The 27876-nt window shown below is 37.9% G+C and overlaps 1 protein-coding gene across 1 annotated transcript in view; it reads right to left on the bottom strand.

Moving 5' to 3' along the window:
• Window positions 1-913: 913 nt before the first annotated feature.
• The window catches only part of ADAMTS19 (ADAM metallopeptidase with thrombospondin type 1 motif 19), a 219007-nt gene continuing 192044 nt past the window's right edge, over window positions 914-27876 (bottom strand). The window contains exons 20-23 of the mRNA XM_087816415.1: window positions 23956-24160; window positions 22160-22312; window positions 4387-4564; window positions 914-2202 (exon numbers count right to left, since the gene is read on the bottom strand). Of these exons, the coding sequence (XP_087672541.1) occupies window positions 2051-2202; window positions 4387-4564; window positions 22160-22312; window positions 23956-24160 (688 nt within the window). The 3' untranslated portion in view covers window positions 914-2050. The remainder of the gene's footprint in view (window positions 2203-4386; window positions 4565-22159; window positions 22313-23955; window positions 24161-27876) is intronic.

Consider the following 27876-nt stretch of genomic DNA (forward strand, 5'->3'; position numbering starts at 1 on the left):
ATTTGTATAAGCTTAGTTTCTAGTCTTAGTGAATAGAAGTCTGATTTGACTCACTACGGCAGGGAATTACATTCCTAGATCAAACTCCATGTGAGAATAGGTTCACAGATGCAGAACTCCTTGCATGAAGGGGAGGCTAGATCCCTATGAGGAAAGATCTTGCTGTACTGTCCAAACCCATATTGTTAATCTACCTTCTAGTCTTTCCTGATGGGAAATGTTTATTAGACAAAGGAAAATACTCTTTTTTATGATTACTGGATTACTGACTCTAAACTAATTCCTGGTGACTCTAAGTTTCCACTGCAGTCCCACAGTCAGAGCAAAAGCTTATGGAGGTCAGATCATTTGATCAAGCTTTGGCCTAAATCTGTCTTATAGTGGACCCAAGACCCCTGGATCCACCCTATAGTAATTTCCCTAATTCTGGAAGGTCTATTTGAAATAGACATACTCAAAAGACTTTGGGTGGCGAACACAATATAGTATATAGATGTTGTATTATAAAGTTGTACACCTGAAATTTATATAATGTTATTAACCAATGTTATCCCAACAAATTTAATGTGAAAAACAAAACAAAACAGAAACTAGCAAAAACCCTTCTTCCCCTTTTTGGTTCCATGATCTGTGGAATGAGGGCTTTTATGCGGTAATCTCAATGGAAGCCACCAGATGATACCTGTGCATGCAGAGAATTGTATTACAGGTGAGGGACTCCAGTTTAGGGAATGTGAAACTTTTATAATGAGAAATAAACACATCTGCCCTTTGCTCCAAAGAGAGACACTAACTTTATCTTCCAAGGCTGTTCACTACACAAACATCCCTTAGAAGATATTCCAGAACAAAAGCAGACAGTGCCAAGACTTGGGAAAATATGAGAGACCTATGAAGAATTGCCTCCCAACAGGAAATTTCACATATTTTATTGAAAAAAAATCTAAGAAATCATGTGAATCATGTACAATATTTTCTCACAAGAAAAAATTTAAGCTGGCTTTTTTTTTAACGTTTCACAGAATTGTAAAACGTTTTAATTTTAAAAAAGAAAAAACACAATGAAACTACCACAGTATCATCAGCTTTTTGTTTTTCCTTGTTTCTAGGGAAAAGGCTGAAAACTATTTAGTAAATTTTCTCATCATGATTTGTGAGGCTACGTACTATATTCTTTTAAAATCTGCTAAAAAGATACAAGGAAATGGATGGATCAATGCTTTCTTGGTTCAAAATATTTAAAAAAGCTAAAATCTAATGACAACATGTTAAAATAATACACATTTTTGTAGGATGTTACCATTTTCATAACGGTTTCTCTACACTCTATAGACAGTGCAATGGTGATTCAGTGTAAATCGTTAATTACAGTGTTTCATTGTTACAATACTTGTGTTCAAGTACATGTTCATGAACATGATCAAAGTCTCTATTTGGACTTTTTCTTTTCCATTATTAAAATAAGGTTATAATTACAGTAGAATTTTTCCTATAGATGTCTCTAAATCTGAACCAAATTCATAATACATTCTCTAAAAACCTGTTCAGCACGATGAGATTTGTTATGTGTACACACCTCCTTCAGAGAACAGAAACTGGGCGAATTCTGCATCGGGACACCAAAACACAAGTGATTTCTCCCTGTGGAGAGCTAAACTATTACGCTAAATTAGTATACATTCTGCATAACTCAATGGTATTGTTGGGGAGAGAGTAGCACCTTAGAGACAGCTCTAACTTAAAAAAAATTTTTTTAAGCCTAATAATCTTAGGGTTGGTTTTTTTTTTTTTCTTTTTTTCCTTTCCTTTTCATTCTGGTAACTGGATCCAACTTATTCATATAAAATTACTTATGAAGCCCTATAGTATAAATCACAATGTTTGTATTACCAAAACAAACACCATATTGGATGTTTGGTAGGCCCCCAAATAAATTAATTTGATTAAATTATATGTAATCTGATAATATTTGGTCTGAAAAACATGCTAGTGTGTGTGTTTATAAATAATGTAATTGCAAAGAGCTGTGAGCCAGCCAGCCTGCTGGAGGTCAACTCTTTTGCTGCAGCTTTTGGGCATAGAAGTCCCTGCACGTCTCACAGCAGCGCTGATACCACCGCATGTCCTGGCACAGGTTCTTCTCGCGTATCACTCGGCAGTACACGGGCCACTGATCCCCCAGGCACTTGAAAGTCAGAGCAGCTGTGAAGCAGAACACAGGGAACTCAATACACGTGGATATCCCGGTGGCAGGAGCAGAGGCAAAGAGCAATCATGTAAGTGGGGATTTTGCACACTTACTTTCACTAATTTATATTACCTCTGGAACTTAAAACACAGAGATACACACACACGCACCTTGATATAAAGGAGTACAGGGAATAAATAATGTTCTCACACATTAAAGTAGATATCCCAAATTCAATGAGTTGTCCTGCAAATGACTCTTAAGGTTCAATTTTATGGCTTTCATTTAATTTTCTTCCGGATTTTTAGTTGAAAAGAATTAAAAAGACAAATAAATGTGCTCAATATATCTACCTTTATGGGAATGAAAAATATTAAGTATTGTTATGGATGAATTTGCAAAAAAAAAAAAGAGCAAAACAAAAATATGCTCACACATTTTTTTTTCTTTCCTCTTTTTTATATTTTAATTACAATTTACATTCAATATTATTCTGTATTAGTTTCAGATATAGAGCAAAGTGGTTAGAAAATAATGTACTTTACAGAGTGGTCCCCCCTGTTTCAAGTACCCAGCTGGCCCTATAGTTATCACGATATTATTGACTATATTCCCATGCTGTAGTTTACATTCTGTAACTACCAATTTGCACTGCTTAATCCCTTTAACTTTTCCACCCAGCCCCCCAAATCCCCTCCCGTCTGACAGCTGTCAGTCTATTCTCCATCTACGAGTCTGTTTCTGTTTTGTCTGTTTGTTCAAACACATCCAAGTGGGATAGCTGGGGATAATGATTGAATGTACCTTTAAAATCAAAGCTGTTTACGATGTAACTGAAATTTATAGCATTAAAGTATTTGAAATGAGAACTTGATATGAAAAAATTGGTTGTGTAAATTTGGTATCAGGTTTTCTGAAGAAATAGTGTGTCTGGCATGTGTATTCAAAGTCAGTCCTGCTACAATTCTTTCTTTTGCCACTATTTTAATATGGTTTATTATTTTACACTTAAAAACCTTAGATTTCCCAATCACTGTGCTTCTGTGTTTGGAGGTACACCTTCAAGAAATAATAAACAAAACAATGCAATTTTAATTAAATTCTTTTAATTCATGATTTTCTGCCACCTCCTTCAAGCAGAACCCCAAGTAATTGCTGGAGAAAGGGATTATGTTGTTTCTGAACACATGGGTTTAGCTGCATTTGCTCAAGGGTTGCTTAACTTTTTGTTTTAACAAGTCTTAATTCTACTTGAACTGATTATTTCTTAGAAATGTTAATTATTTGGCTCAAAAAAAAAAGAATTTTTGTAATTCCATGACGAACAAAACCTTTTCCATTTGATTGAACTTTATGCCTGGAAAAGTATCTATGACAATTTGTGATTAAATTGTTCCCCTAAAGCTGATGTACACTGATCAAAACTGAAGGTGTTAAACATAGATTAACTCAACAACGGCGAGGAAGCAGTAAAAGCCACTGATTGCCACAGACATAAAGGCTAATTTGTTCATGAGTATTTGTTATGCAAGTGCAGACTATATTTACTTAAAATACACACTCTACTTCTTCAGGATGGATTAGATCAAACCACGGGAATTGAGAATCCACATGAAAGCACTTTACAACATAAAAGTCTATGTAAATCAATGTGACTAGTAGTTATTTGTATTTAATACTATGTCCTTAAGTATGAAAAAATGGTACCTCTTGTTTGGTGGTGTAGATCATGCACCCATTTGTCTTGAAAGCCATTTATTACTCTAAGTCTCTCCAAAGGATAATTGTACCCAGGATCACAAGGAAGGCTGCTAATAGCAAAGAGATCTAAGGTACATACTACAACCTACCTTTCAACTAGGCAGTACCTTAATTGATAGTTTTGCCATGAGACTGTCAGAACCTAAAACGTGGTTATAGCCTTCAACCCTTTACATGATGACCCTGGGTGGTGTGACATTCGTATTTCCAGGGTCTGGCTCTGAGTAGACAGCTTCAGGAGTCAAAATAGTTTAGTCTTTAGGATTTTTTACCCACCTGACCATTCAGACTAAACCACAGTTAAATAGAGTCAATTTAGCTAGGACCAAACTAATTAGTATACATTTATTACTAAGCTTGAAAGTGATATGCAACATAGAGGAAGCCATGAGTATTTCCATATTTCTCAAAACCATCCCCTTTTATGGTCTGCTTACCCAGCCTGGGTGATGTTATGGTATTTACATTAATCTTCTCGTTGCAAGGCTGAAGGTGGCATGGTCTGTACGCTGCAGGCTTTTCTGAAGAAAAACATTCATTTCCATGTCTCCCTGTGATCTTATGCATGCACTGGATAACCCGGGACTGCATTCCTTTGCCGCAGGTAATTGAGCACTAGGAGAGATACAGAAGGCTTGTTAAAAGTCCTTTTTGCTGTTTCTCTTTTCTAGGCTGTGAGCCACCTTCTCCCTGTATTTCTTAAAATTGAACATGAGCCACAACATCCAGAGTTGATGCAAAACATGGGTTAGAAAGGGCGATGCTCAGACTTGGGTCCAGTGTTCTGTGCCCCCTGGCTGACCTCAGGCAGAGCTTGGGGCAATGCAGGACACAGGCGAGTTCAGACGGACACTGAAAGCCCCAGAGTATCCGTCGGGGTGGAACAGAATGACTAACATCAGACATGCACTTGGGCAGACAGTTTTTAAAGTTCTATCAAGTTTGCAACAAAACCTTGATTTGCTATTTTTTAATTTAGTCATTGATCTCCAGAGTTAGCAGACGCCCGGCCGCGCAGCTGGATGCCTCTTGCAGCCCCGCGGTCTCCTCTGCTCCCTTTGCCCTGGCCTTGAAACGTTCATCAGGAGTCTCAGCACGGCTTAGCAACCTGGCCTTACAGAAACAGCTGCTCTTTCCCGGCAGGTGACACAACATCCAGTATTGTGCTAACAAAAATATTTGATGATCTGGATTTTTCTAATAAAATAGCCTTTTAATGGGTTCCTTATATTTCATAAATGTAGTCTGTCTTCATTTTGTAGATATTTTGCAAAGAAAAACATATTTGATGTACAATGGCCTTTTATTAGAGAAGTCTCTTGGGTCCCCATGTATCACCAGATTTAATCTGTTACACAAATAAGCTGGTGCCTCTTTGACTGAGACAATAAAATGATTTTATGGTATCACAATTAATGTGAGAGAAGGAATATGCTTGGGTTTCTGAAAATAATGACTTATTTTACCAGTCATATTATTTTCTATATGATATTTACCCATATTGATCTTAGCCAAATGATCTTAGTGTATTCTAATTGAAAATTGGTAAATACTGTCTGATTGTCACCTTTTAGATATACAGGCATACAGTTTTAATGTACTTTTTCCCACTGTGTTTTACCAAGTCATGATTAGGACCGCACTTTCTCTGCTATCAGTTCTTCCTTTACATTATCACGGGTCCCAGCTCTTCTTTTCATTTGCACAAGAAGCATTCTACACAAACCCTTTTCACCTCAAGCCTAGTCTACTAATGTTCACTTTGTCTTTAGTCTTCCAATCAGTCCCACTTAATAACACTGAATATGTATTCTCCCAAGATTGCTTTACATATATAATCTCCTTGGACAAAAATCTTTGGTCACTGAGTCATTGCCTACAAGATAAAGCCTGGTATCCCAGAGTCTCCCAGCAGGTGTTTATGTACCTCCTCAACCCTATTTTCCACCCTTCACTTTAGGAATTATTTGCTCTTTTATAGACTAATCATGCCCATACAATTTCTATTCCCACATCTACAATTGTGTTCATAGTATTATTCCTTTCCAAATGCCTGCTGCTTTTTCAAATCACAGTCTCAAATCCACTGCCTCCATTAAGTGTTCCACAATTATCCCAATTACTTATGCATATTTATAGTTTAAAACTATATATCCATATACCTAAGGCTATCCCTTAGAATCACTTGGAGATTTTTTTGAAAAGTTATAGAGTTTAAGGCCTAGAATTTCTAAGTTAGTTGAGTCTACTCTGTAGCCCGAGTCTGGAAACTTCTGGTCAATATAGTATGTGTTCTGTATTTAACATACTTCAATTTGTATCATTTTTTTCATACGTTTTTATTGATTTCAGAGAGAAGAAGGGAGAGAGATATAGAAAAATCAATGATGACAGTCATTGATCGGCTGCCTCCTGCACACCCCCTACTGGGGATCGAGCCCGCAACCCAGGCATGTGCCCTGAGCAGGAATCGAACCCTGACTCCTTGGTTAATGGGTTGGTGCTCAACCACTGAGCCGCGCCAGCTGGGCCCTTTTTTATTTCTGATTAATATATTCTAATACATCTAGTTTCTTTCTTCTAGTAGATAGTAAGTCTCTTGAAATTAGACTCACTTTATGCCACCTTCAGGAATAAACTTACATGTCAGGTATGAAGGTAGCTTACTAAGAATAATGGAATTTTATGTGCATGCCATTACATGCACTGCATTACATACTTTAACCTACTTTATAGATAATTGACCTTTCAAAAATTTATTCTGCAAATATTTCTGCATAATATTCTCTCTGTATCTAATGAATTCTTAGCTTTTTGGAGATAATAAATTAAAGAAAGACAACTAGAATGTTACATAGCCTTAAATCTGATTTTTTCTTGTTAACCTCTACAGGACCTGAATGCTTCCAGTTCAGTTTAAGCTTTATTATAACTAAAAACTACTATAAGAGTAACTGTTTGACATGGTCTTTCTTCCTTGAAAGCATCTTAATACCACTCTATAAAATGGATACAATTACATAAATGAAGACATGCTTCTTAGAAAAATATTTTCAAGAAAATTCAAAATAGTTAAACTAAAAACTTTTAAGGGGTTAATATGAAAAAAATATCGTTCTAGTATCTATTCCTATAATTTAAGTATATCTTGAAATATTTGAGAAACAAACAAATAAACAAAAAGCCACAAAAAACAACACAGAAGCTTTATAATAGATGAACTCATTCTAATCAGTAGAGAAGGTTTGCAATTATGTCATTGAAACCCAGGAATTAGTCACAGACCATTCCTGAAACTTTTGATTAATTTTGTCAACCCCATAGGACATGAAAAAACCAAAGTAACATATCATTTTTTAGAATTATAAAAAATTCAATAAAGTAACTATAGACATATTACAACTCAGAATAGATAATTTTAGCAGATAATGGCTGAATAGTGTCTTTCATAAAAATCTGAAAAACTTTAGAGAAAAAAAATGTTAGTTGCATTCCTTTTGCAAATTAAATTTTGCAACTTGTATATGGGAATATCCAAGAAATAAAGTTCTAGAATTTTTTTTAACTAAAAGACTAATTTTGCCTTTGAAAGATATAAGTTTTAGTATAAAATATGGAGTGAAATAGCCTACGAGCTTTAGAATCTAATTCTCATTATAATACTTTAATAATAAAATATCAAGCTCTTACTACTAATTATTTTTTTATAAAATATATTTTGGTGAAAATGTTATTATAAATGTGTGAAAAATGAACAGATATTTGAAATGGAACCACTGAAATCCCAAGGTATCTTCTAAACTAGTTCTTACTTTATTGTAGAAGATACTGTGAAATAACTGAATATTTTCTGAAATCATATTACTATGATTAAAGATAGGCATTAAAAGAAAAAGCCAAAAGAATTCTGGCCTTGAAATGAGGAAACCTGGGCTCTAATATTGTTTCTAGCATCTAATATGCCTGGGACTCATTTTTTCTTTTTGGTAAGCAAGACATTGAAGGAGATTATAGCTATAATTTCAGGCCTAAATTACTATGAAAGTACGAATTCCAAATATCTTATTATTAAAAGTTACTGTAGTCTGGCAATTTTTAAGTGGTGAAGCCGTGTAACATTAAAGACTCGAATTTCATTATCTGACTATTCGCTGCACCACCCAACAATGGTATGACAGAAATTCTGTTAAATGAAGCCTCAAAATACAATTTTCTTGACCATCTCAGAATATCCAATCATTTATCGGTTTTCCAAATATTGATTCATCACTCATTATTATCAGGATCCCGTGCAGAAAACAAAAACAGCATAAATTATTAATACTGTGGAGCTGGTACTTTATTCAATAAAGTTTATTACAAAACACAATGATATAAAATAGCACTATAGGCTTCCGCTAAAGGCCCAAATGCTAAAATGTCAACATCAATTTGCCAGCAACTGGAAAACAAACACAGTGTTACCAAGTAACTTGCCAATGATCTTTCTTTTACGAAGAAAATTTCCTGACAAGAGTATTTTTTAAAAAGAGAATTGTATTGCCTGACAAATAGTCTATTCCCCAAACAGTTTACTATCTATCGCCTTAAAGGACCTTGAAACAAAACATCCCATGAATCAATTTCGTGAACTAGAAGCCTTTCATTCTGAACAGCAAGCACAACCTTGATGTCCCAGCTCTACTGGAGTAAAAAGGAAACAGTGATCTTTAGAACAAACTTAGGGCAGCTTAGAAAATTGCTCACATGATTTTGGAGTGAAAAACAGTATTCTGATAGAGACAACACAGCACAAGGAAAACTGATGTTGGCCATCCATTTCTTTCCCACCAAAACATGAGCCCCACCTGGCCAGTGTGGCTCAGGGGTTGAGCGTCAACCTAGGATCCAGGCGGTCGGGGTTCGATTCCCGGTCAGGGCACATGCCCGGGTTGCGGGCTCGATCCCCAGTGGGGGGCGTGCAGGAGGCAGCCGATCAGTGACTCTCTCATCACTGATGCTTCTATCTCTCTCTCTCTCTCTCCCTTCTTCTCTCTGAAATCAATAAGGACATATTTTTAAAAAAATTAGCCCCGACATCTTTGAAAATGAAGTTTTACTGACTTAGCAATATTCCTTGTTTCAATCTACCTGAGAAAATCTGACCTTCCCTGCACTTGGGTACACATGACTAATATTTTTAGATAATATTGCTATGGATTTCTCTTAGAATAACTCCTTCCTTGACATGGGACACTCGAGACAATTTCTAAGACTGTGTTAAGTGATGTCTATACTACAGCTTGCATGTCAAACATTAAATGTAATAAGAGAAACTTTCTCAATAATTCAAGCAGTTTGACTATTAAAAGATTAGCAAAATATAGTAAACAAGAACCACAAATACAAATGGTAGCAAACCAACAAGAAAAAGGCGTATCCTCTTTTACAATGAGATCTACAGTTCAGAACTTTACCATCGTTCTCATTATCTAAAACTTCTTTCCTCCTGTCATTTCTATGCCAGGTAATGAGAGCTGGCTGACTTCGTTGTACCTAAGAAAATGTCATCTAAATAAACTGAAAGGGGACACATCAGCAGTGCCCGAGTTGGCGGAAATGTACAGTAGACCTTTAACTCAGATGTTTATAGTTTTCTAAAAATGGGCAAAGATGATCTGGTGACAGGTAGAGATGTGAACTCTTGGAAAGCTTTATTGACTACGTTCGATGAGAGCCCTGCAGGCCTTGGCAGGCTGGGTGAAGACAGTTTAAGACGCCAGAGTGACTTGGCAAATTTATGGGTCGGCCTAAATGCAAACAAATGGGAAATAAAAAACATGAAAAGAAAACAAAAACCCACACTGAAAAATTCTTAAGTTCCTAACTGTGGCATTATCATAGAAGCAAAGGAACGAAATGAACTCTAAATGGCTACGATGTCCACCGAATGGACAAGCCAAGGTGTGGGATCCTTTCTTCCATCACGAAGGACAGATAGGTGGTGAGGCGCTGCCCAGTGAGAAACTGAAAAAACTGCCCATGGAGATGTTATTCCGGACACAGCATTATTCATGGCACCAACAGTGTTACTAAGGTCTCGGTGTGATACTTTGGAAAATACGTAAACACCTTATAGAAGGAGTACCAGGCAAGGCCATTTGTCCTGAGACATTTTATTCAAGTTATCATTTCGGTGTGTTCAAGGGCAGTGAGTGTGTGCTGTCGAGTAACTGTGGCCTGATGAAATTATTTAAGTTTTCAACTCTAATCTGATGCACTGAGGATAATTAGGTCTTAATTAGCAGAATGGTATAAGTTTTCGATGAACCAAATACTACATATGTAACATGAGTATTTTCATAGAAATATTCCTTTTATGATATATTTGAATTTATTAAAAATCTGCATAATTTAAAAATAATCTATGTGTGTTGTTCCTATGAATACTGCTATGCCTACTGACATAAATCCACTAAATACTAGTGAATGATAGCAAGCGTGCTCTGTAATATATTGACATGAGCAAAACATGTTTAATTCAAAGAAAAAGGACTATAGGCACCAATAAATGGTCATCTGCACATTTGTAAAGTGCCAAAATGAAGGAGGAGACTAGTCGCCATGGTTTTAGGAAGTTCTCAAGGTTTGCCATAGTGCTGCTTGAATCTACTTTTGCAAGGTATAAAATTAATTTTCTGTCATTGAAAATTCATGCATCACGAAGGAATTTCCATAATTGCTCATGGAACAATCTACCCAGTATTGTGTCTCTGTCAGGTTCACCAAAGAACATTGTTGCCTTCTTGTCCAAGAAGTAGCCTATGTATTTCTGGTCAATTTAATTTCACTCACGAAGCCTTAATAAGTGAGATATCCATAAGTATCTCTAACTATTCACCTATTTAGAGAGGAGACAACTCATTCTTTCCACAGATCTCTGGTTCTTGTAGTGCTTCTGTGCTCCGTGGGTTCTGACATCAAGGAGATTTATTCCACATATGTGATTTTGAACATGGAGCTAAAAAGAGACTTCCACATCTAGTCTTAGGCATTGGGATTCCATGGCAAAATGCCAAACTTTAAAATGATTGATTAAATGAGTTTCTGCCTTTCCTTTCAGGACTTCAGAATAGTCATGTAGATACTGCTTTGGTGCTAGTTCGTCATTTGTTACTCTGAATATTGAGATAACTTAGTTGGGGGAACCTATTGGGATATGATAGAATAATAAATTTGTAGACTTAGGTTAAATAATCAACTAGTTTGCCAATGAGTTTATGGAATTATTAATCTATGTATGTTAAACTCTAATGTTAAACTGTAAAACTCCTCAAGCTGTAAGTCTTGTAAAATGTCCTCTTAAACATTACAAACCAAAAAGGCAGAAAACCCAATAGTAAAAATACATACTACTATAACCTATTTGTTTTGAGTTTTGTTGATTAACAAACAACTAAACTAGCACTGGTCTGATTTTGAATTCCTTAAAAAACACACACAAATTTCAGTGTATTTAGGGGTTAAAAATAATAATTCTCACACTTGGCCAGCATAGAGATTACCCGAGATTCCTTCCTTCTAGACTGTGCCAAAGATATATATTTTGGAGAGAATGTGTATTCTCCAGGCCAACAGCTAAGGAAGGCTCGGTAATGCTTTACTCATTTCCAGCTGGCCTCGGGAAGAAATAGGAATTCCTAAATTAAGAGAAAATTGTCACTGGCAAAAAGAGTTCAAGTTATTTTTTCTACCAATATAATATACAATCGTACAGGACCTGATATAATCTGTAATGTTAAGTGTCAATCTATAACAAGGTTAAGAACATTGACTGGAATAATTTGTCTTTGGGAATAAATGGATTATTTTAACAAGAGTTTTAACAAGAGTGAAGTAGCATTCACAGTGGGGAATGGATCTCATAAGGAAACTAAATGATGACTTCTACTGGAAATTATTAGTGCAGCATTCCTATTCATTTATGTATATGTTTGGCAGTTCCATCTTTCAACTTTTTAATAAAGTGAGTGTGAAACAAACATACTAAGGAACAAAAGTTAGGTTTGTTTTTTTAAGCTTTGCTATTTATTTTGGTCAGTGTTTCAGCATCTTTTTAAAGTAGTTCATCTGCCTTATTTAACACATGGGTATTTGGGATTGAATCTATTCCTAGAGGTCAGACATTTGAGAATATTTTTGCGTATGCATTTAATTAATTCATCATTTGGTTGTACAGTTCAAACTATTTTTGTTTCTTTAATGAAAACATTTGCATATAGTTCTAGCAAATCAAGAAAATGTGTGTGGCAAAATCAAGCAGATTACTTATGAATGATTAGCAGAGAAGTGAGTATGTTATGAAAAGATTGTCAAAGTAACCAAAAAATAATTTTTTATATCAAAGTACACATTGATCACCACAATGATGAAAGAAAAACAATATGTTTTGCATTAAGAAGTAATTAATAACCACAAAGTCTAGGGCACACATGCAGGTCTGCCAAGGCTCACACTATCGATCACAGGGTGTCACAGAGGTGAAAAAAAGATTATCAAGATGTTTCTATTTTAGCACTGTCCTTCCAGTGAAACATCTTGCCCCCATAGAGAACTGCTGGGAATGACAGTGATTGAACTTCCTTTTCAAATAACACACTTTCCAGGTCCAGTCCAACAATTCTAGGTCAAAAATGGATCAGATTCTTCTGTGGCCATATTGGAGAAGTGTGTGCTTTTGTTTTGTTTTAATAAATCAAGTCTTGATTTAAAATAGCACAGAGAGCATATACAGCTACCTTTAAATTATTCTAACCTGAAATAAATACTGTATTTGTCAGTTCACAAAGAAAACTCTTCAGTGTGTGTTGCTTCCATCCACTACTTTCCTTCCAGGTTAGATCATTTCTGTCTAACCTGCTGGCAGGTGTTCCAGCCAAATGGACTCACAAGAATGCAGAGGAAGCCTGCCAGCTTCCTTGAAGCTCAATGTCAAGCACCTTTTTGGCTTAAACAGCATGTTCTTCAAATAAGGGTGAATTTACTCTTTTCTAAAAAATCACATTTTTAAGTAGTTTGATTTTTCATACAGGAAAATGTCAGGGGAATCATGTGTTTACATAAAATTATATTGGTTAGTTTCACTTTCCTGGAGGAAAATAAGCTTGTTACTAATTCTTTTGTAGGAAAATACTGTTGTTATATAGTTGTAGTTGTTATAGAATTGATTCCAAAAACATAAAATAGATCATAAGAAAAGACATAATGCTTAGGTGCATCACACATTTTTTGTTTGGTGAAAAAGTTTAGAGTCATTTACTCAGTAAACATCCCTGCGTGTACTGCAATGTCCTGGTCACTCAGATTTGTGAGAAGGGTGAAGGAGTGAGACATTCTTAATACAACAGCAGCAATATATGGCAATAACTAATTCACTGAGGAAAATGTAATATAGTCAATAAGTGCAAACTAATTCTGCCATTTATTGCAGAAGCCCTTTAGAAAATTAGGCACTTGAGGTGGTCCTCGAAGGACTTGGATAGTTGGAAGAAACACATTCCAGGCAAAGAGAAAAGTATAAACAAAGACGTGAAGCTTGTAGAGGTATACACTGCTCAGTGGACATACTAAATCAATGAGAATACCAGAGCAATTTCAAGAGGTAGGTTAGACCCAGAATATGGAAAGCCTTGAATGCCAGAGTGAGTATCTGCTGGATGACAGTCCAGCCACGGGGGATTCTCTGAGAAGTATGGGCTCCAGGGGAGAGTGAGGAGGTCATCCCGGGAGGGGGTGGGTGTGAAAGGAGAGGAGTGTGGAGGAGGGAGCACATCAGAAAGTCTTACTCTAGTCCTGGTGAAAAAATAAAGATGGTAGCATCACACTGGGAATAAAGAGCCACTGACAATTGGATAGAGATGTGACTATATATATACACACACACAGTAGTCACAGGGACGTAGAGTACAGCACAGGGAACATAGTTAACAATATTGGAAGAGCTATGTACAGTGCCAGGGGGGACTAGACTTACCGAGGTGATCACTTAGCAAGTTACAGAAATGCCTAATCACTCTGTTACACACCTGAAAGTAACATAATACTGAATGTCAACTCCCATTGAAGAAATAAGTAAATAAACAGCAACTGAGACAAAACCCTACTTGTGTACAGAAGGAAGTCCAAGGGTAGCTTCCCGCCTGGGTAAACGGGAAGATGATATTGACATTTTTCCAGAAAAAGGAAACTGCTTTGAAGAAACAAAATGAGGAGTTTTGTTTAAAATATTCCAAATTTGAGGAACTGCTGGAACGCCAGTGGCAGGCCCAGGGCGGCTGACGTTTAATGTGAGAATAAAGATACATGCTTCTCTCCCTCCCTCTAACTCAGTCCCCCGTCTCACTGAATGTTCTTAAAAGTACTTTCTTCTCCTGTTTCCCCCGATTTTGCTCCTGCTCCTTGGAGTACCCCTTTCTCAGTCACCTTTGCTGCAAACTTAGAGTTTGTACCCTCATTTTAGTTTATTTTATAATATCTCAAGGTGTGTTCCTGGAAAATCCTGTGTGATTTATTCTTTCTTGAAGATCCAAATTATATGAATATTATCATATTAAAAAAAATTTTAAACCCCATCTAAATGGAGATGACTCCAAAGTTTATCTTTTTATCCCATTCCCCTCCTCTAAGCTACCTATCAGACACCAGTGTTTAACTCTTTTATGGGCACATGAACATAAACCAAAATGGAAATCACAGCATTTCCCCTCCAACCTGATTCTTCTCTAGGGGTTCCTCTCTCGTGTCACAGAACCAGCATTTACACAAGTTGTTCAGGCCAGAAAGCTAGCCTGGGGCCCTTAACATCTTGCTTTTCTCACCTCCCCCATAGATAATCCACCCCAGTTCTGTCCATTTAATCCTCACAACAATTTCTCAAAGCCAACTATTTCTCCCCATCTCTACTGGCAGGACAAGAATAGCCAGCATTTATTCAGCTACTGTGTCTCTGACATGATGCTATGAACTCTGCATGAATTATTTCATTTGGATTCATTAACTTATTTGAACAGAAGATCCAGAATTCAAACCCAATGCAATTCTGACTCCATACACTGAGCTATCAGCTCTTAAAGTCTCAAATCCTTGAAAAGTCACTATAGATCTTTTGCATTATATATATATACACACATATAAAGATAGACACTACTGCCATCTCTCTAAATTATAAATTTTCTCTAGATAGAAGATATACACAGGTAGTATGTGTGCCTCCTTCTTTTTAAGCTAATATATTTCTTTTATGTTCAATCATACCAGCTAAATGCATTTAACTATGTTGAGTAATTCAAGCATTGTGAAAATTCAATCCTTTTATATATGTGGGGCAATAGTAAGAATCTCAAGAGGTCTGAAAAAATAAAAATGACAGCAATGCAGAAAGTGTCCCATTTCTGTCAGTACAAAGAGACCAAGATAAAACAATTCGATAGCCAATAGTTTGGGGATTTTGCGCGTGGTTTAGGAAAGCCGCATCCTCTAGATAGAAGGGTGAGCAGCAAGTTGTGTAACTGCCCAGTGGATGGATCTAAACAAAATTATAGAAAGTTTTTCTTGAGGAAAAGGACCCCATTTATCATTGAGTAGTTTATTCAGTGTGACCAGCTTACTCATAGATAAGTGAGTTTTCAAATAAATGCTCCTATAATGCAAAAGACCTCTTATTTAGGATATCTTGGGATAGGTTCTTCAATGTCCAATGTTTAAAACCATGCCCACAATCTCTGATTTATATAATTCATTGGCTGATTCAACAATGATAGGATTTCAGTGTGATAGCTTCATATTTGTTTATGGGGTGGCTGCTCAAATTCTCCTGTTTTATGAGATTATTTAAAATTATAAAAATGATAAGCAGTTATTTTTCCAAATACTAATAGACTTGTAGACATAATTAGAAAATAATTCTGTAATTGAAAACTACATGTTTTAAAAAAGAAAATAATTCTGAATAGAAATAATAATTCATCTCAAGAATAGTTTTCTAGATTATAGTTTGGTTTCACTCTACAAATTTTCTCTAGCTTGAAAAAAATATTTACCAAACTGGTCTTTGAAATCAATAATCTAAGGTAAGCTTTCCCAAAGTGTATTACACTAAATAACAAACTAGCTACATGCTCTGCAAAAGTGACCTTTGGTAAAAAGAGAAGAGAAATACTATACACTCCCTTTGAAATTTAATAAGTACAGAAGAAGGTTAAAGGATCTGTAAAGTCCGATAGCAAAAAGTATTTGGTTACTATCACTGCTTAACTACAGCATCTCTCATACATGGAGACCACATCCCAAGGCATGAGTTTTACAAGGAACATAATTTTGGGAATACAAGTCGCAAGAATTAGTAAATTATTATGAATTTAGTCTTACAAAAATGATGACATTCGGGTTTTCGGCAACTACCAATTTTACTAACGGTAAATGTCATGGAATTGTTTTGAGCAGACTGGGAAGACAATGTATTTTCTTCATTATGGCATTTCTCATTTTTTTCATTCTTTCATTCTCTAGTTTCAGCCAATACTTAACATTTTTACATTCTACTAGAGTATTTAATTTGGTTATTTGCTGTCACTGCTAATTACTTCTTTAAACTTGAATGGGAACTCCTTCTAACAACTGATTGAGCTTCCCTCTACTCACCTGTAAGAGCCCAGCTAGCCTCAGCTGCACTCGGGGAGCTCCTGCAAGTTGATTTCAATTGGGGTGGAGTACATGCCAGTACTGGGTCAGTTCAGACATGTAACAATCCACAGTCGCAAGATCCTAGCCTGGTCATGGGGCGAAAAGAAATCCCTCCTTTGGGATTTTTGGATTTTGCTCTTTTTGTCCCTTTTGACTTAATGCAGAAACTCTAGGCTGCAGAGATGCATCATTAAAAACATGGTTTTATCTAGTCATTTAGTTTAAGATATTCTTGATTTCATTGATTAAGATGTTTCTTTAAGTTTCCTTCAGTGATTCACTGAGTTTTCCTTCAGTGGAAAGAAATGTCTCTGGTGCTTATCCATAATTTCCTACCAACTGTGATAAGTCACAATTACTGTTGTAAATGTTAATTTTAAGGAGTGACAAGCTTCTGTATAGAAAATAGAAGGCATATCACCCCAGGGACCCTATGAGATTTGGGAACAGCCTATTATTGCCTATTAACTTATTCAGAGCTTCAAATTCACATGATCTATCTCTCTACTCCACTATAACTAAGGGTAAGAGATATAAGATTTTTTTTTTTTTTTTAGCTATATTTGAAAAGCTGCAAGCCAAGCCACTTATAGTGACTGCTGGCCAATCTGAAAAAAGGTATGACAGGGTAATAAATCTTCTATTTGTCTTTGTAGACTTGTTTTAAGTATACCAGTAAGGAATCTTTCACTGAATTGTTGTTTCTTTGATCTTGCACCTTAATTGTTTTAATTTAATAATTATGCAATATGTGAATGCTTTAAGGTTAGAACATTTCATTATGCAAAGCCCCCTTACAGAAAGAGCTTGCATAATTGACTTACTAATTTAAAATTCTATTTTTGAGCTTCTTTTAAAAAACAGTGTGCTAACTACTCAGGAAAAGGGACACTTATTTTCTCATGGTTATCACAGAGTCCTAGGACAATATACTACACCAGGGGGATTTCAATAACATCTGTAGTATGTGTGGTAAGAAAATTATTTTTACAAGAAATAATACAGGTAGATGCAGGGGTTTTCATCGTTACAAAAGTAAATTATGAAGCAATCAGTGTGTTTTATTTTGAGTTTCACCCACAGCATTGTTTTAAGAAAAAATGCAAAAAATTATTGTAAAACACCATTTTGAGGTTGGTAACCACCTTCACTCAGAGAATGACCTCAGAATAAGTTGAATTCCTATTAGCTTAAATGCAATTTATATAGTTAGAAAACACATATTTAGTCCGATATAGTTCCCCTAGTCATTAGAAAGAATTGCCTCAGTTTTTGGATTCCTCTCCTATCTAATTCCTCTTCTATTCTATTGAATATGCTGAATATAATTGTGGTTTCCTTTTGAAGCAAAAGTTAAAAATGAGCTTCTTATTCTGTGAGTATTACATATACTACTTCTAAACAAAGATATACCAAACTATCTATATAATTAAATCATCCAAAATGATTTATTGTGCTTTCAGCATTATTTTGAATTATATCATCACAAAAAGACTCATAATCTCTTCTCCAAAAATCCATTAATCATATCATAATTTGATTTGTGGCCAAAACTATTCATTTTCCAGAATTTTAAAGGACTAAATTAAATTCAAATTATAGTGTATAATTGAGAATAAACCATAATTATGTGCAATACCAAGGTGCTTTGCTGTCATTATAATTCACCTGAAAAAGTATACACTGCTTGTTAACACTGCACAGAAAGGTTAACCCTCAAAAGCTTCATGAGGGACTAAATCCTGTTTAACAGGTAGATAAAAACAATACTCTTTTATCTGCTTCTTTATTGGCTTCCAATGATGAAAACAGAAGTTGCAGAAGTTCAAATAAAGTCAGGCCAAACAGAGGCAGAAAATGTGGCCTTTCATCGACCATAAGAGACTGTGTTATTTTTAAAGTCAGTATTCTGTGCTGAGGACAGCTAAATGAGTCAATGCAGATTTGTACCGCCAGGGAACACATGCGTTGTATTCTGCTGTCCCGGGCAAGACCCTAAAGCCACATCTGTATCAGAGAGACAGTCACAGTGTGGCATATGACTGCGTCGGCGGTTAACCCCAGCCAGAGCAAAGCAACCACAGTGTCTGGGTCCTATTTTTGCCAACTCTCCAGTCTCAATGAAATAAGCATGGGCGTTGTCCAACAAAGGCTGCATTGCATCTACTTAGAAATCAGAGGTAATGGTTTCGGGACAGGAGATTTTTCTCTTTGAGTACACTTGGATCTACAGTTTTCCCTCGGAAGCTGAGAGCAATTTCCCCACTGTTCACACAACGCCACCATTCACGGATGCTCGAAATCACACGGGCTGACAGAGATGCAGGAACAGGGTCTGAGGCACAATCCGTATTCCTAGGAAGCCTGGGCTGTTAGGCAGCATCACCTTGGCCCAGTAGCGAGTGGTCCATGAGTTTCAGACAGTGGGTGAACCTGAGAGTGTATTTGTCTTTTAGCTGATTCTCTAGTAATATTACTGAGGGGAAAGGAAGGTTTTAGAGCTAGACTTTATGGAGAGTCCATTAAATATTCTGGGTAAAAGACTGCAAGGCTGAATTTTAAGTCCACGTAGGTTTATCGATAGTTCAACAATGTTAGTAGAATTTGAGTGAAACCAGCAGATTAACTAACCTCTGAAGAGCACAGAAATCCACTCACAACTGCACACATCTTGTTGCTCTTGTCCCAGGGGCACAGCTGATAAGAATAAGAGATCTATGTTTCTTCTGTCCATTAATATTTTAATCACTGACATTTAAATATCACAGCATTATTCTTTTTCTCTGAAAGTATTTTGGGATGGCCTTAATTTCAACATGAAAGTGATATCTTAGGAGTGAAAAAAGGAGAGAATCAATAATGTCTACGTGGAGCCACTGGCTCTGATTTGTGCTGCTGTTTGGACCTGTGATGCTGAGACCTCAGTTATGAGGGAAGAAGGAAAGAGTGGCTTTAAGGTCAAGAGCAGACTTATATTCATAGGAAGAGAAAAAAATGCAATATACTGGATCTTCTAAATAAGCAAACAAAGAAACAAATAGTCCAACAAACAAAGGTGAAAAGTCATAGAATAAAGACGAGTCCATTCTGTTCCTCACAGCGGCTATGTTCTAGCTCAACAAAAACAATTTAAAGTAATTCAAGCCAAGTTTATTTAATAATTAGATACATGTGATTGTGGTAAAATTTTAAAAAGTATTTTTTCAGCCCAGCTGAGCATGGCTCAGCAGTTGAGCATCTACCTAGGATCTGGGAGATTGAGGTTCGAATGCCGGTCAGGGCACATGCCCGGGTTGCGGGTTTGATCCCCAGTAGGGAGTGTGCAGGAGGCAGCGGATCAATGGCTCTCTCATCATTGATGTTTCTGTCTCTCTCTCTCCCTCTCCCTTTCTCTCTCTGAAGTCAATAAAAAGATATATTTAAAAATAATTTTTTTTTCAGACTTAGCATGAAAAACCAAACTAATGTCATCTATAATCTCCCCAGTTAATTTTGATTTTGCTTAAGATTTAACCAGAGGCCACATCATAGGCACATTTTAATCAACAGCATTTGTCATGAAAATAGGATTTGCAGCCATATTTCTACACGCTGCAATGGAGTAGCTCACAGTTAGTTCTCTGTCATAAATCACAATAAAACCTGGATCTTCTGTGGGGTTTTTTTGCAATTACAGATTTGTCTTTTATAGTTAACAGGGTTAACATTTATCACTTAAAATATTTCTACTAATAAAGTTGGGAAAATGTAGCTCATATATTCTAGTGGTTTTTAAAAGTTTCCTTAGTGCAGAATCACTTAAGGAAAATCTCCAGAACTTCACTAGCCAAAATAAATGAACGCGGGGTTCTTACAATAGAAAGTGAGCAATAGGTGGTCTTCCCCACGCCCTCCAACTAGTGCTTTATTTTCATCCTGTCTTATACTTTCAGAGCTGAATTAAGGGTTTATATATACATACAGCTTGAACACAATAGCGATGTCTATTTTCTTTGTTTCACTCACATGGAAACAAAGACACAAAGGTATTTAGTGGCTTAACCAACTTGGCCATCTGCACAATGAGGGAGCCCAAACTGTTCCCACGTCTCTTGACTTCCAAATCACGGTCTTTCCCTATCAACCTGTCTTCCTCTCTCTAAGAATTGGGGAAACATAAAGCCTGAACATAAAAAATCATTTGTGGTTAATTTGGAATTTTCTTTCACCTAAAAATTGTTTACTCTGAAGTGTGATGTTTTCTTACACGGTTCACCAGTTAAAAGATGCGTGGGTTGGGCTGAATATTTCCTAATTTTGGAGCCAGGGCTTGAATTACATTGTTTACAAATGCGTCCTTTTAAGAGTCCCAATGTGAACTATGAATGTTCTAAGTAGTGGAAAGAGAGTACAGTTTCCTGAGAACTCAGATGCCACGTTAATATACAAACATTTGTTAGGGAAGAAAGGCATGGATAATCACAAAAAAACAGATTTTAAATGTCATGGATTTCAATATTGGGCAAGCTGGCTAACCACGGTGCGTAATTCAATGAAAACATTTCTTTCAGAATTCCCCGCAGTGTTATTTATGAAGAGCTACCACACTCCCCACCATACCCCAGTACTATCACTTTTTAAATTTACATAATAAATACAAGGGAACAGAGAGGATTTGTTAAACCTGTTCTAAGCCCTAGAATTTTATGATCCCATGACAACAGGTATGTAATATCACAGCTGAATGTCGCAAGGCACAGGGGATCATTTGATTAATACTTATATTTCTGAAAACTAGCATTTGTGAGCTGTTTTCCCTAGAGATGATCAGAATTTTATTTTAAACAATGGGATTTATTAATACTTTGCAAAGTGAATATGTGACCTCTTTTTTATAGCTCATTTTTATGTGAGACTCTACTTCATTCATAAATTTTAAATAAGCATCGTTACTCTCACGGTATTAAACTTACTGTTCAACTACCCAACGAACTGTGTCCACTTGATTTGACCAGAAGGCCCCAAGAATCCCGTTCCTTCCCATTTCTTCTATCTACTACCCCAAATACCGGCAGGGAAAAGAACGTCTCGTACCTACTGCGAGGGGAATGCCTCTGTTTGGTTTTGCCCATACCTTCCTTAATTACATTTTGAATTGACTCACCTGGTAGCTTTTGATTTATTAGGGAAGCTCTATGCAAAAATATTCTGACAAAGAACTATACCACAAAAACTAGTGACAGAACAACAGTAATTCTATTTTGAGAGCTTTCTTTGAGTCAGAAACGGTATTAATTGCTTTATACATTTTCTCTTAACCTTGAAAACAGTTTTGGAGAGATCACGATTATGGACAGAGGCGGGGTTCGAAGCGGGGGGTATAAGGCTCCACAGGCCACGGCCCTTACCGCTACCCTGCCTCCCTCCGCCACTCGCGCCGCCCGGCTGCAGGGCCCAGGGCCACGCGGGCATCACCCAAGCCCGACCCCGAGGCCTCCGGAAGGGCCTCACCTTGGACCAGTCGCCCATCCGCCACAGGTAGCACTTGGAGTAGTCCTCGCAGTCCTCGGCGTCGCGGGGCCGGGTGGACGGGACGCACTTCTTCCTGGGGTTGGTGCACCGCACGGTCCGCTGCCGCACGCCCTTGCCGCACTTGACCGAGCACTGCAAGACACGGGGCGTCACGGGGCGTCACGGGGCGTCACGGGGCGTCACGGGGCGTCACGGGGCGTCACGCCGCGCCGGGGGAGGGGCGAGGCGGGCTCCGCCGGGCTCCGCGCCGCCCCCGCCCGGGCCCCGCGAGGCCCCGCGAGGGGGCAAAGGGGGGGGCGGGCCGCGCGGGGGCCGGGGCGTCAGGACACGGGCTGCGGGCCGCGAGTAACACAACACGGGCTATTCGCGCAGGGCCAGGAGCACGCAACGATCCAAATGCAAAGCCTACGCCGGATTGACATCGATTTTTTTTTTACATAGACTTGTGTAAGAAAATTCATGGTTTTCTTTTTTGCTAAGATTTTGCTGTGTTTTAGCTTTAAGAAATGTGTGGAAAACGAGAATTTCTTTTTTCTTTCTTTCTTTTTTTTTTTTTTTTTTTTACAAATGTATTTTATTTTCTTCCCTCACCATTTATCGCCCCTGTACCCTCTTCCACCTCCAGGCACCTCTATCTCCCCGCCCCATCACCACACTACTGTCTGTGTTCACATTTCTCATAGAAAGTCATTTCTCACAAACTGTTTTGAAAGCTAAAACCGAGAAAATCTTAGCAAAAATAAAAAGGAATTTCTTTCTATAATGATATACCCCTAGAAATCATCATTGTAAGTGGCTGCATGGACTGAAATATAAGCTGGTTCGCAAATAGTTTAACCTACACGATAAACATCTGAGGTTTGAGTGACACTGCTGATACAACAGGTGCGAGGCTCACGGGTCTATCCCACCAGTCTCTCGGTGCAACTTGCTCTCTCATTTACACTTACGCTTTGTATCCTGGAGTATGTAGGAAGCTTCCCGGTGTCTGTCTGGACACAGGGACCCAAATGGCATTGGGATGGGACAGGGGCGTGTGGGGGAAATGGGGGCTATGGCAGAATCTGAAAATCCAAGTTACATTTATTTCCCGAAAAGGTCTGAAGAAAGAGTTTCAGGTAAACATTTAGCATCGACTCAGTGCAAGAAATGCAGATCCCAAGAGTTGTGCTCCTGAAAGCCTGAGCATGGAGCTAATAATATCTGAAATATACTACATTTTGCACAAATATGTAAGTATCTCATAATTTAGGGCTTGTGTTAGACTATGTTGAATTTTAAAGTAAGCCATTTAATTGCTCTGAGCTGTATTATAAAATAATAAAACTTACCTTTCTTGAATTTCTGATTAAATATAAATAACATACTAAATAGGAATTAAAACACAGTCCTTGCTCACAGGAAATGGTTGTTAAATGTTAATTCCTTCCTCTTTTAAATGTTCAGGGATATATAACAAGTCAAATGTGTATTTTAATATGTGTCCCCTTGAAAGTATACTCATGGTATATAAATGAAGCAGCAGGATTCTGAAATGTACATCAAATATGCTCTTCATCATGTTACAATATTTATGAAATAAAGAGTAAATAAATCTTTGTTTTTTCCTATTTCAAAATTATAATGAGCGTGTTTTTTATCGGCAAAATCAACAGATGGTATTGAAAATTACCCACTGTCGTGCACAGATTCTGAATGTGATAGAACATGACCTTAAAGGAGCCAAGAGTCAAAAAAGATACAGGAAAGGAAAAGAAACGGGGCGCGTACTGCACCTCGGACCACACTCCCGCCTCCCACACGGTCATGCAGTCCTGGCCCTCGCAGCGCTGGGCAGAGGCCGGCTTGGGCCCAGCGCAGTCCCTCTCCCGGGCCCTGGTCAGGGTTCCATTGCTCAGCTGCTGGGTGCACGCCACTTGTCTGCTCTGCATCCCTTTTCCACAAGTTCGTGAACATGGGGTCCATTCTGTCATCATCCATCTAAAAGTAAAACAAGAGTCGCTAAAAACGATTAAAAGATAGCTACCATTTCTAATGAATCGGGACCTCCCCAGAGGGCTCCTAATTTAAACACCACTCCAAATTGATTTCAGGAATGAATGTGTTTCATAAAATTTGGTATTTGCACAATTCCTGTCAATAAAACCCTCTCTGCCTTTCCCATTATTGGGACAACCTTATAGTGGGATCTGAGTCCCCCGCTTAATTGTCTGCACAATAGTACTTAGAAGCACAGAGCAGAGCACTCAGAAGCCTGAGCTTAATTCTGGGTTCCTTTACTAGCTGTGCACATTCTTAAAACAATACCTAACAGCTGTTAAGTTTCTACTTTCTCAGTTGTAAAGGAGTTTGTTAGGCTGACATGCAATGGGTACTCAGCATGTAGTATGTACTATCTATATTACAGTATATTTATAAATGATAAACTTATTCATAAATTTCTCGTGCTCCATTGCCCACTTGTTTAGAAAATCAGCCATATGCTCCCATATACTTGACTTGTTCCCCAAACACTTTCTATTTTCACCTCATGGCACTTGTCTCTGGGTCATCTGCTGCTGCTGCTGCAATCCTTGACAGTCCCTTCCTCCTAGCAGAGCTCCTCCATCCAACCCACAGGGATTGTGTTCCCCTTGCCCTCTGTCACCTGGCTTGTGGCACTCACACGACACACGTGATTCTCTAGGGAAGTGGAGGGGCTCAAAGGCTACCTACAGAATGTGACCTTCTTTCGCTGATGAGTATTTAATCTCTTCAAAGGCAGGGGTCGGTGCCTATTCTTTGCATCCGTAACACTTTTCATAAATAGCTTTGCATTAAATATTTCTCAAAACAGAATTTATGTTTCTCTCCCTGTTTTGTAGAAACAGCTTCAATTCTTCCAAATTTACCTAAACCCATATATTCCTTTTCTTTTTCTTGTTAATCTTCACCCAAAGATATTTTTTTTCATTGAATTTTAGCGAGAGTGGAAGGGAGGGAGGGAAGTAGGGGAGAGGGGGAGAGAGAGAGACTGATTGGTTACTCCCCGCACACACCCTGACCACAGACACATGCCCTTGACTGGGACTCGAACCCTAGAACCTTTGGTGCATGGGCTGATGTTCTAACCACTGAGCAACACCAGCCAGGGCAAGCCCATATGTTCTTAACAGTGAGACAAAGAGATGTTAATCCTCTTACAGCCTAGCTTTCTCATCTGTACAATGGTTTAATTCTAAATGATTCTATGCCTCTGTTTCTGAAAAACAAAAACACACAACTCATGATAACATTTGCATCCAGTATCACCTCTCGTAAGGTTCTTATCTGCTGGCCTATTAAGTATGATACAGACCTACCATCTTGCTTTGGAAGTTCCTAGTGGGTTTTTCCTAAAGGGAGTATTTATCATCCCATTTCCTTCAGTTTCTGCTTCATCTTTCTGCACAAGGATACACAGGCTATAAGCACAACAATTAAAATCCATCCATTCCCCTTTTTCTCCAACTATGGAATCCAGAACACTTGAAAAAGAGAAGTATTTGCAAGTTTATGGAATCTCATTTTTAAAAATAAAATTATTTTGGGGATCATCAAGATAATGATAAAAAGTTATTTTTCCCATTCCTTATGCAAACTGCTCAAAAATTAGAACACATAAAATGTGTTGTAATGACAGGAAACATTTTGTATTTTAGGATCCATCTAATTTGGAATTATTCCATTTTCTTATCTTTAAGATTCTTTCTTACAAAGCTATTTACTAGAACATTAATATATTTTATATTTGGCACGTAGGGTTCCATCAGACCTTTGGTGACTTTTTCAATAAATATAAATGGAAATTAGAATGTTTCTTACTAGGGTGGGGCAAAAGAAGAGGCAGGAGAGATGAAGGTTTTGCAATGCCAGTAAGTCTTGGAAAGTTTTCCTGTGATGACCCCTATTAATCACCCAGGTCCATTCTTACTTCCCAATACTTTGGTTAACCCCATCGATACCGCTTCTTGGTGGTGCAAAACATACTGCCTCCTTTTCCAAGAGAAGGAAAATACTGATTTCTAACAAAAGGACTTCCAGTTTCTAGCTGCAAAAACCCCTCACTCAGAAATGGACTGACCTTTTAAAACTATTCATTTTACCAAGTCATGATCAAGTCATTTTCCCCCAGGATAGCCGAGGTCAGTGAGTGAACACAAGTGGAACGCGTGTACACTCTGGTCCTCCAGTGACCAGGCGAGGAAGGAACAAATACCCTCCCGTTCTCCAGCCAGCTCAGTCAAGATTCCTGCTACAGCAGAAAAGGCCACCGCTCTTTCATCCGCACGGGAAAGGTGGATGGTATAGAAAACTAATGGTGTTTCGAAATATTTTAATAAATCACTTAACGCAAGATAAATAGCATTTTAATACCGATTAAAAAGAAGTAAAGAGAAAGATAATTCTTAGGAGTAATAACAAAAAAATAACCATGTTCTTTAGCTGTCAAAAAAAAGGCCCCAAACTCTCCTGTATCTGTCCAGCACTGATTGCAAAGGCCCCAAAGATATGACTGTAGGTAACAACAATTCCTTAAGTCGCCCTTCCTGTTGACTACTACTCTGTCTTATTAAAAAGCTTAATTAATCCAGCTCCTTATGGAGCTGGGCTCAAAAGCATACAGCCAGGCAGGGCCATAACATTATGGAAAGTATTGCAATGTATTTTTGCCTTTTGCCTACCATTCTTTAGAAGCATATTTCTCTCCTAGGGGAGGGGTAAGAGTGCGAGAGCACAAATTCAAAGCGAAGGGAAGGTTGATCATCAGCTTTTGACACCTTAAATATACAGAATCTACAAGAAAGCAAGTCTGGAAATTTCAGCTTTGTAGAGGAAAGAAGGATTTTTGAAATTCTCTTAAGCTCTCATTAACGTAGCATAAGCCAGATCTGCGGGGCTTAATAACAGTTTTGCAATAGGCAGAACTCAAGGGAACTCAGGATGCAGAGCATCAGAAAGGTTGAGGCCGGGGTGGGGGAGGGGGTACGGGAACCAGAAGAACTGAGCACTAGCCTGACCACACTAATTCCCAGAGGCTGAGGAAGAAAGAAAAGCCTAAAAGGAGTTCACAGGCAACTTTGCTCCTCCCCCCTTCTCTGCCCATGCTGACTCACTGTGGTGGAGGGTCATGAAGACTTCATTAGTGACGGATCCCGACAAAGCTACAAATTCCTTGCGTATCTGAGTTGCAGGGTGTGTGAGTTTACTGACTCCACTGCAGAAACGATAGTCAGGGGACCAATTCTCTGCTTGACTCCCTAAGAAGTCACACCTACACCCTAACTCACTGAGCCTCATCAAACCTGAGTGTCAGGAGAGAAATGTCCCTGTCCCCGTATTCTAGAGGAATCAATCCAGCCTCACACTCTTTTTGTCATTCCATCCCTAAAAGTTTTGAGGACTTTTGACACTGGGGCTTAGTCTCACTCAAGCCCAACATCGTTTTACATGAAGCGCATGGGTTTTCAGGAGCCCTGTGATGGAGACAAGGCCAACAGCCTTGTTGCCAGCCTAATCCCAAATTGTACCAAGGTTCCACCCATACCTCTCTGCTAGTTACTAGGCATGACTTTTTTCTACACCACTCTCACCTACTCATGAATTTCTTGCCTGCTTTGCTGCCTCGTACTCCTGGGGGAAGTCACAGAGGACCAAAGCAACCAAACTGTCCAGTA

Source organism: Miniopterus natalensis, chromosome 4 (genome assembly GCF_054644295.1).
Source record: "Miniopterus natalensis isolate mMinNat1 chromosome 4, mMinNat1.hap1, whole genome shotgun sequence".
In the NCBI taxonomy this organism is placed as follows: Eukaryota; Metazoa; Chordata; class Mammalia; order Chiroptera; family Miniopteridae; genus Miniopterus; species Miniopterus natalensis.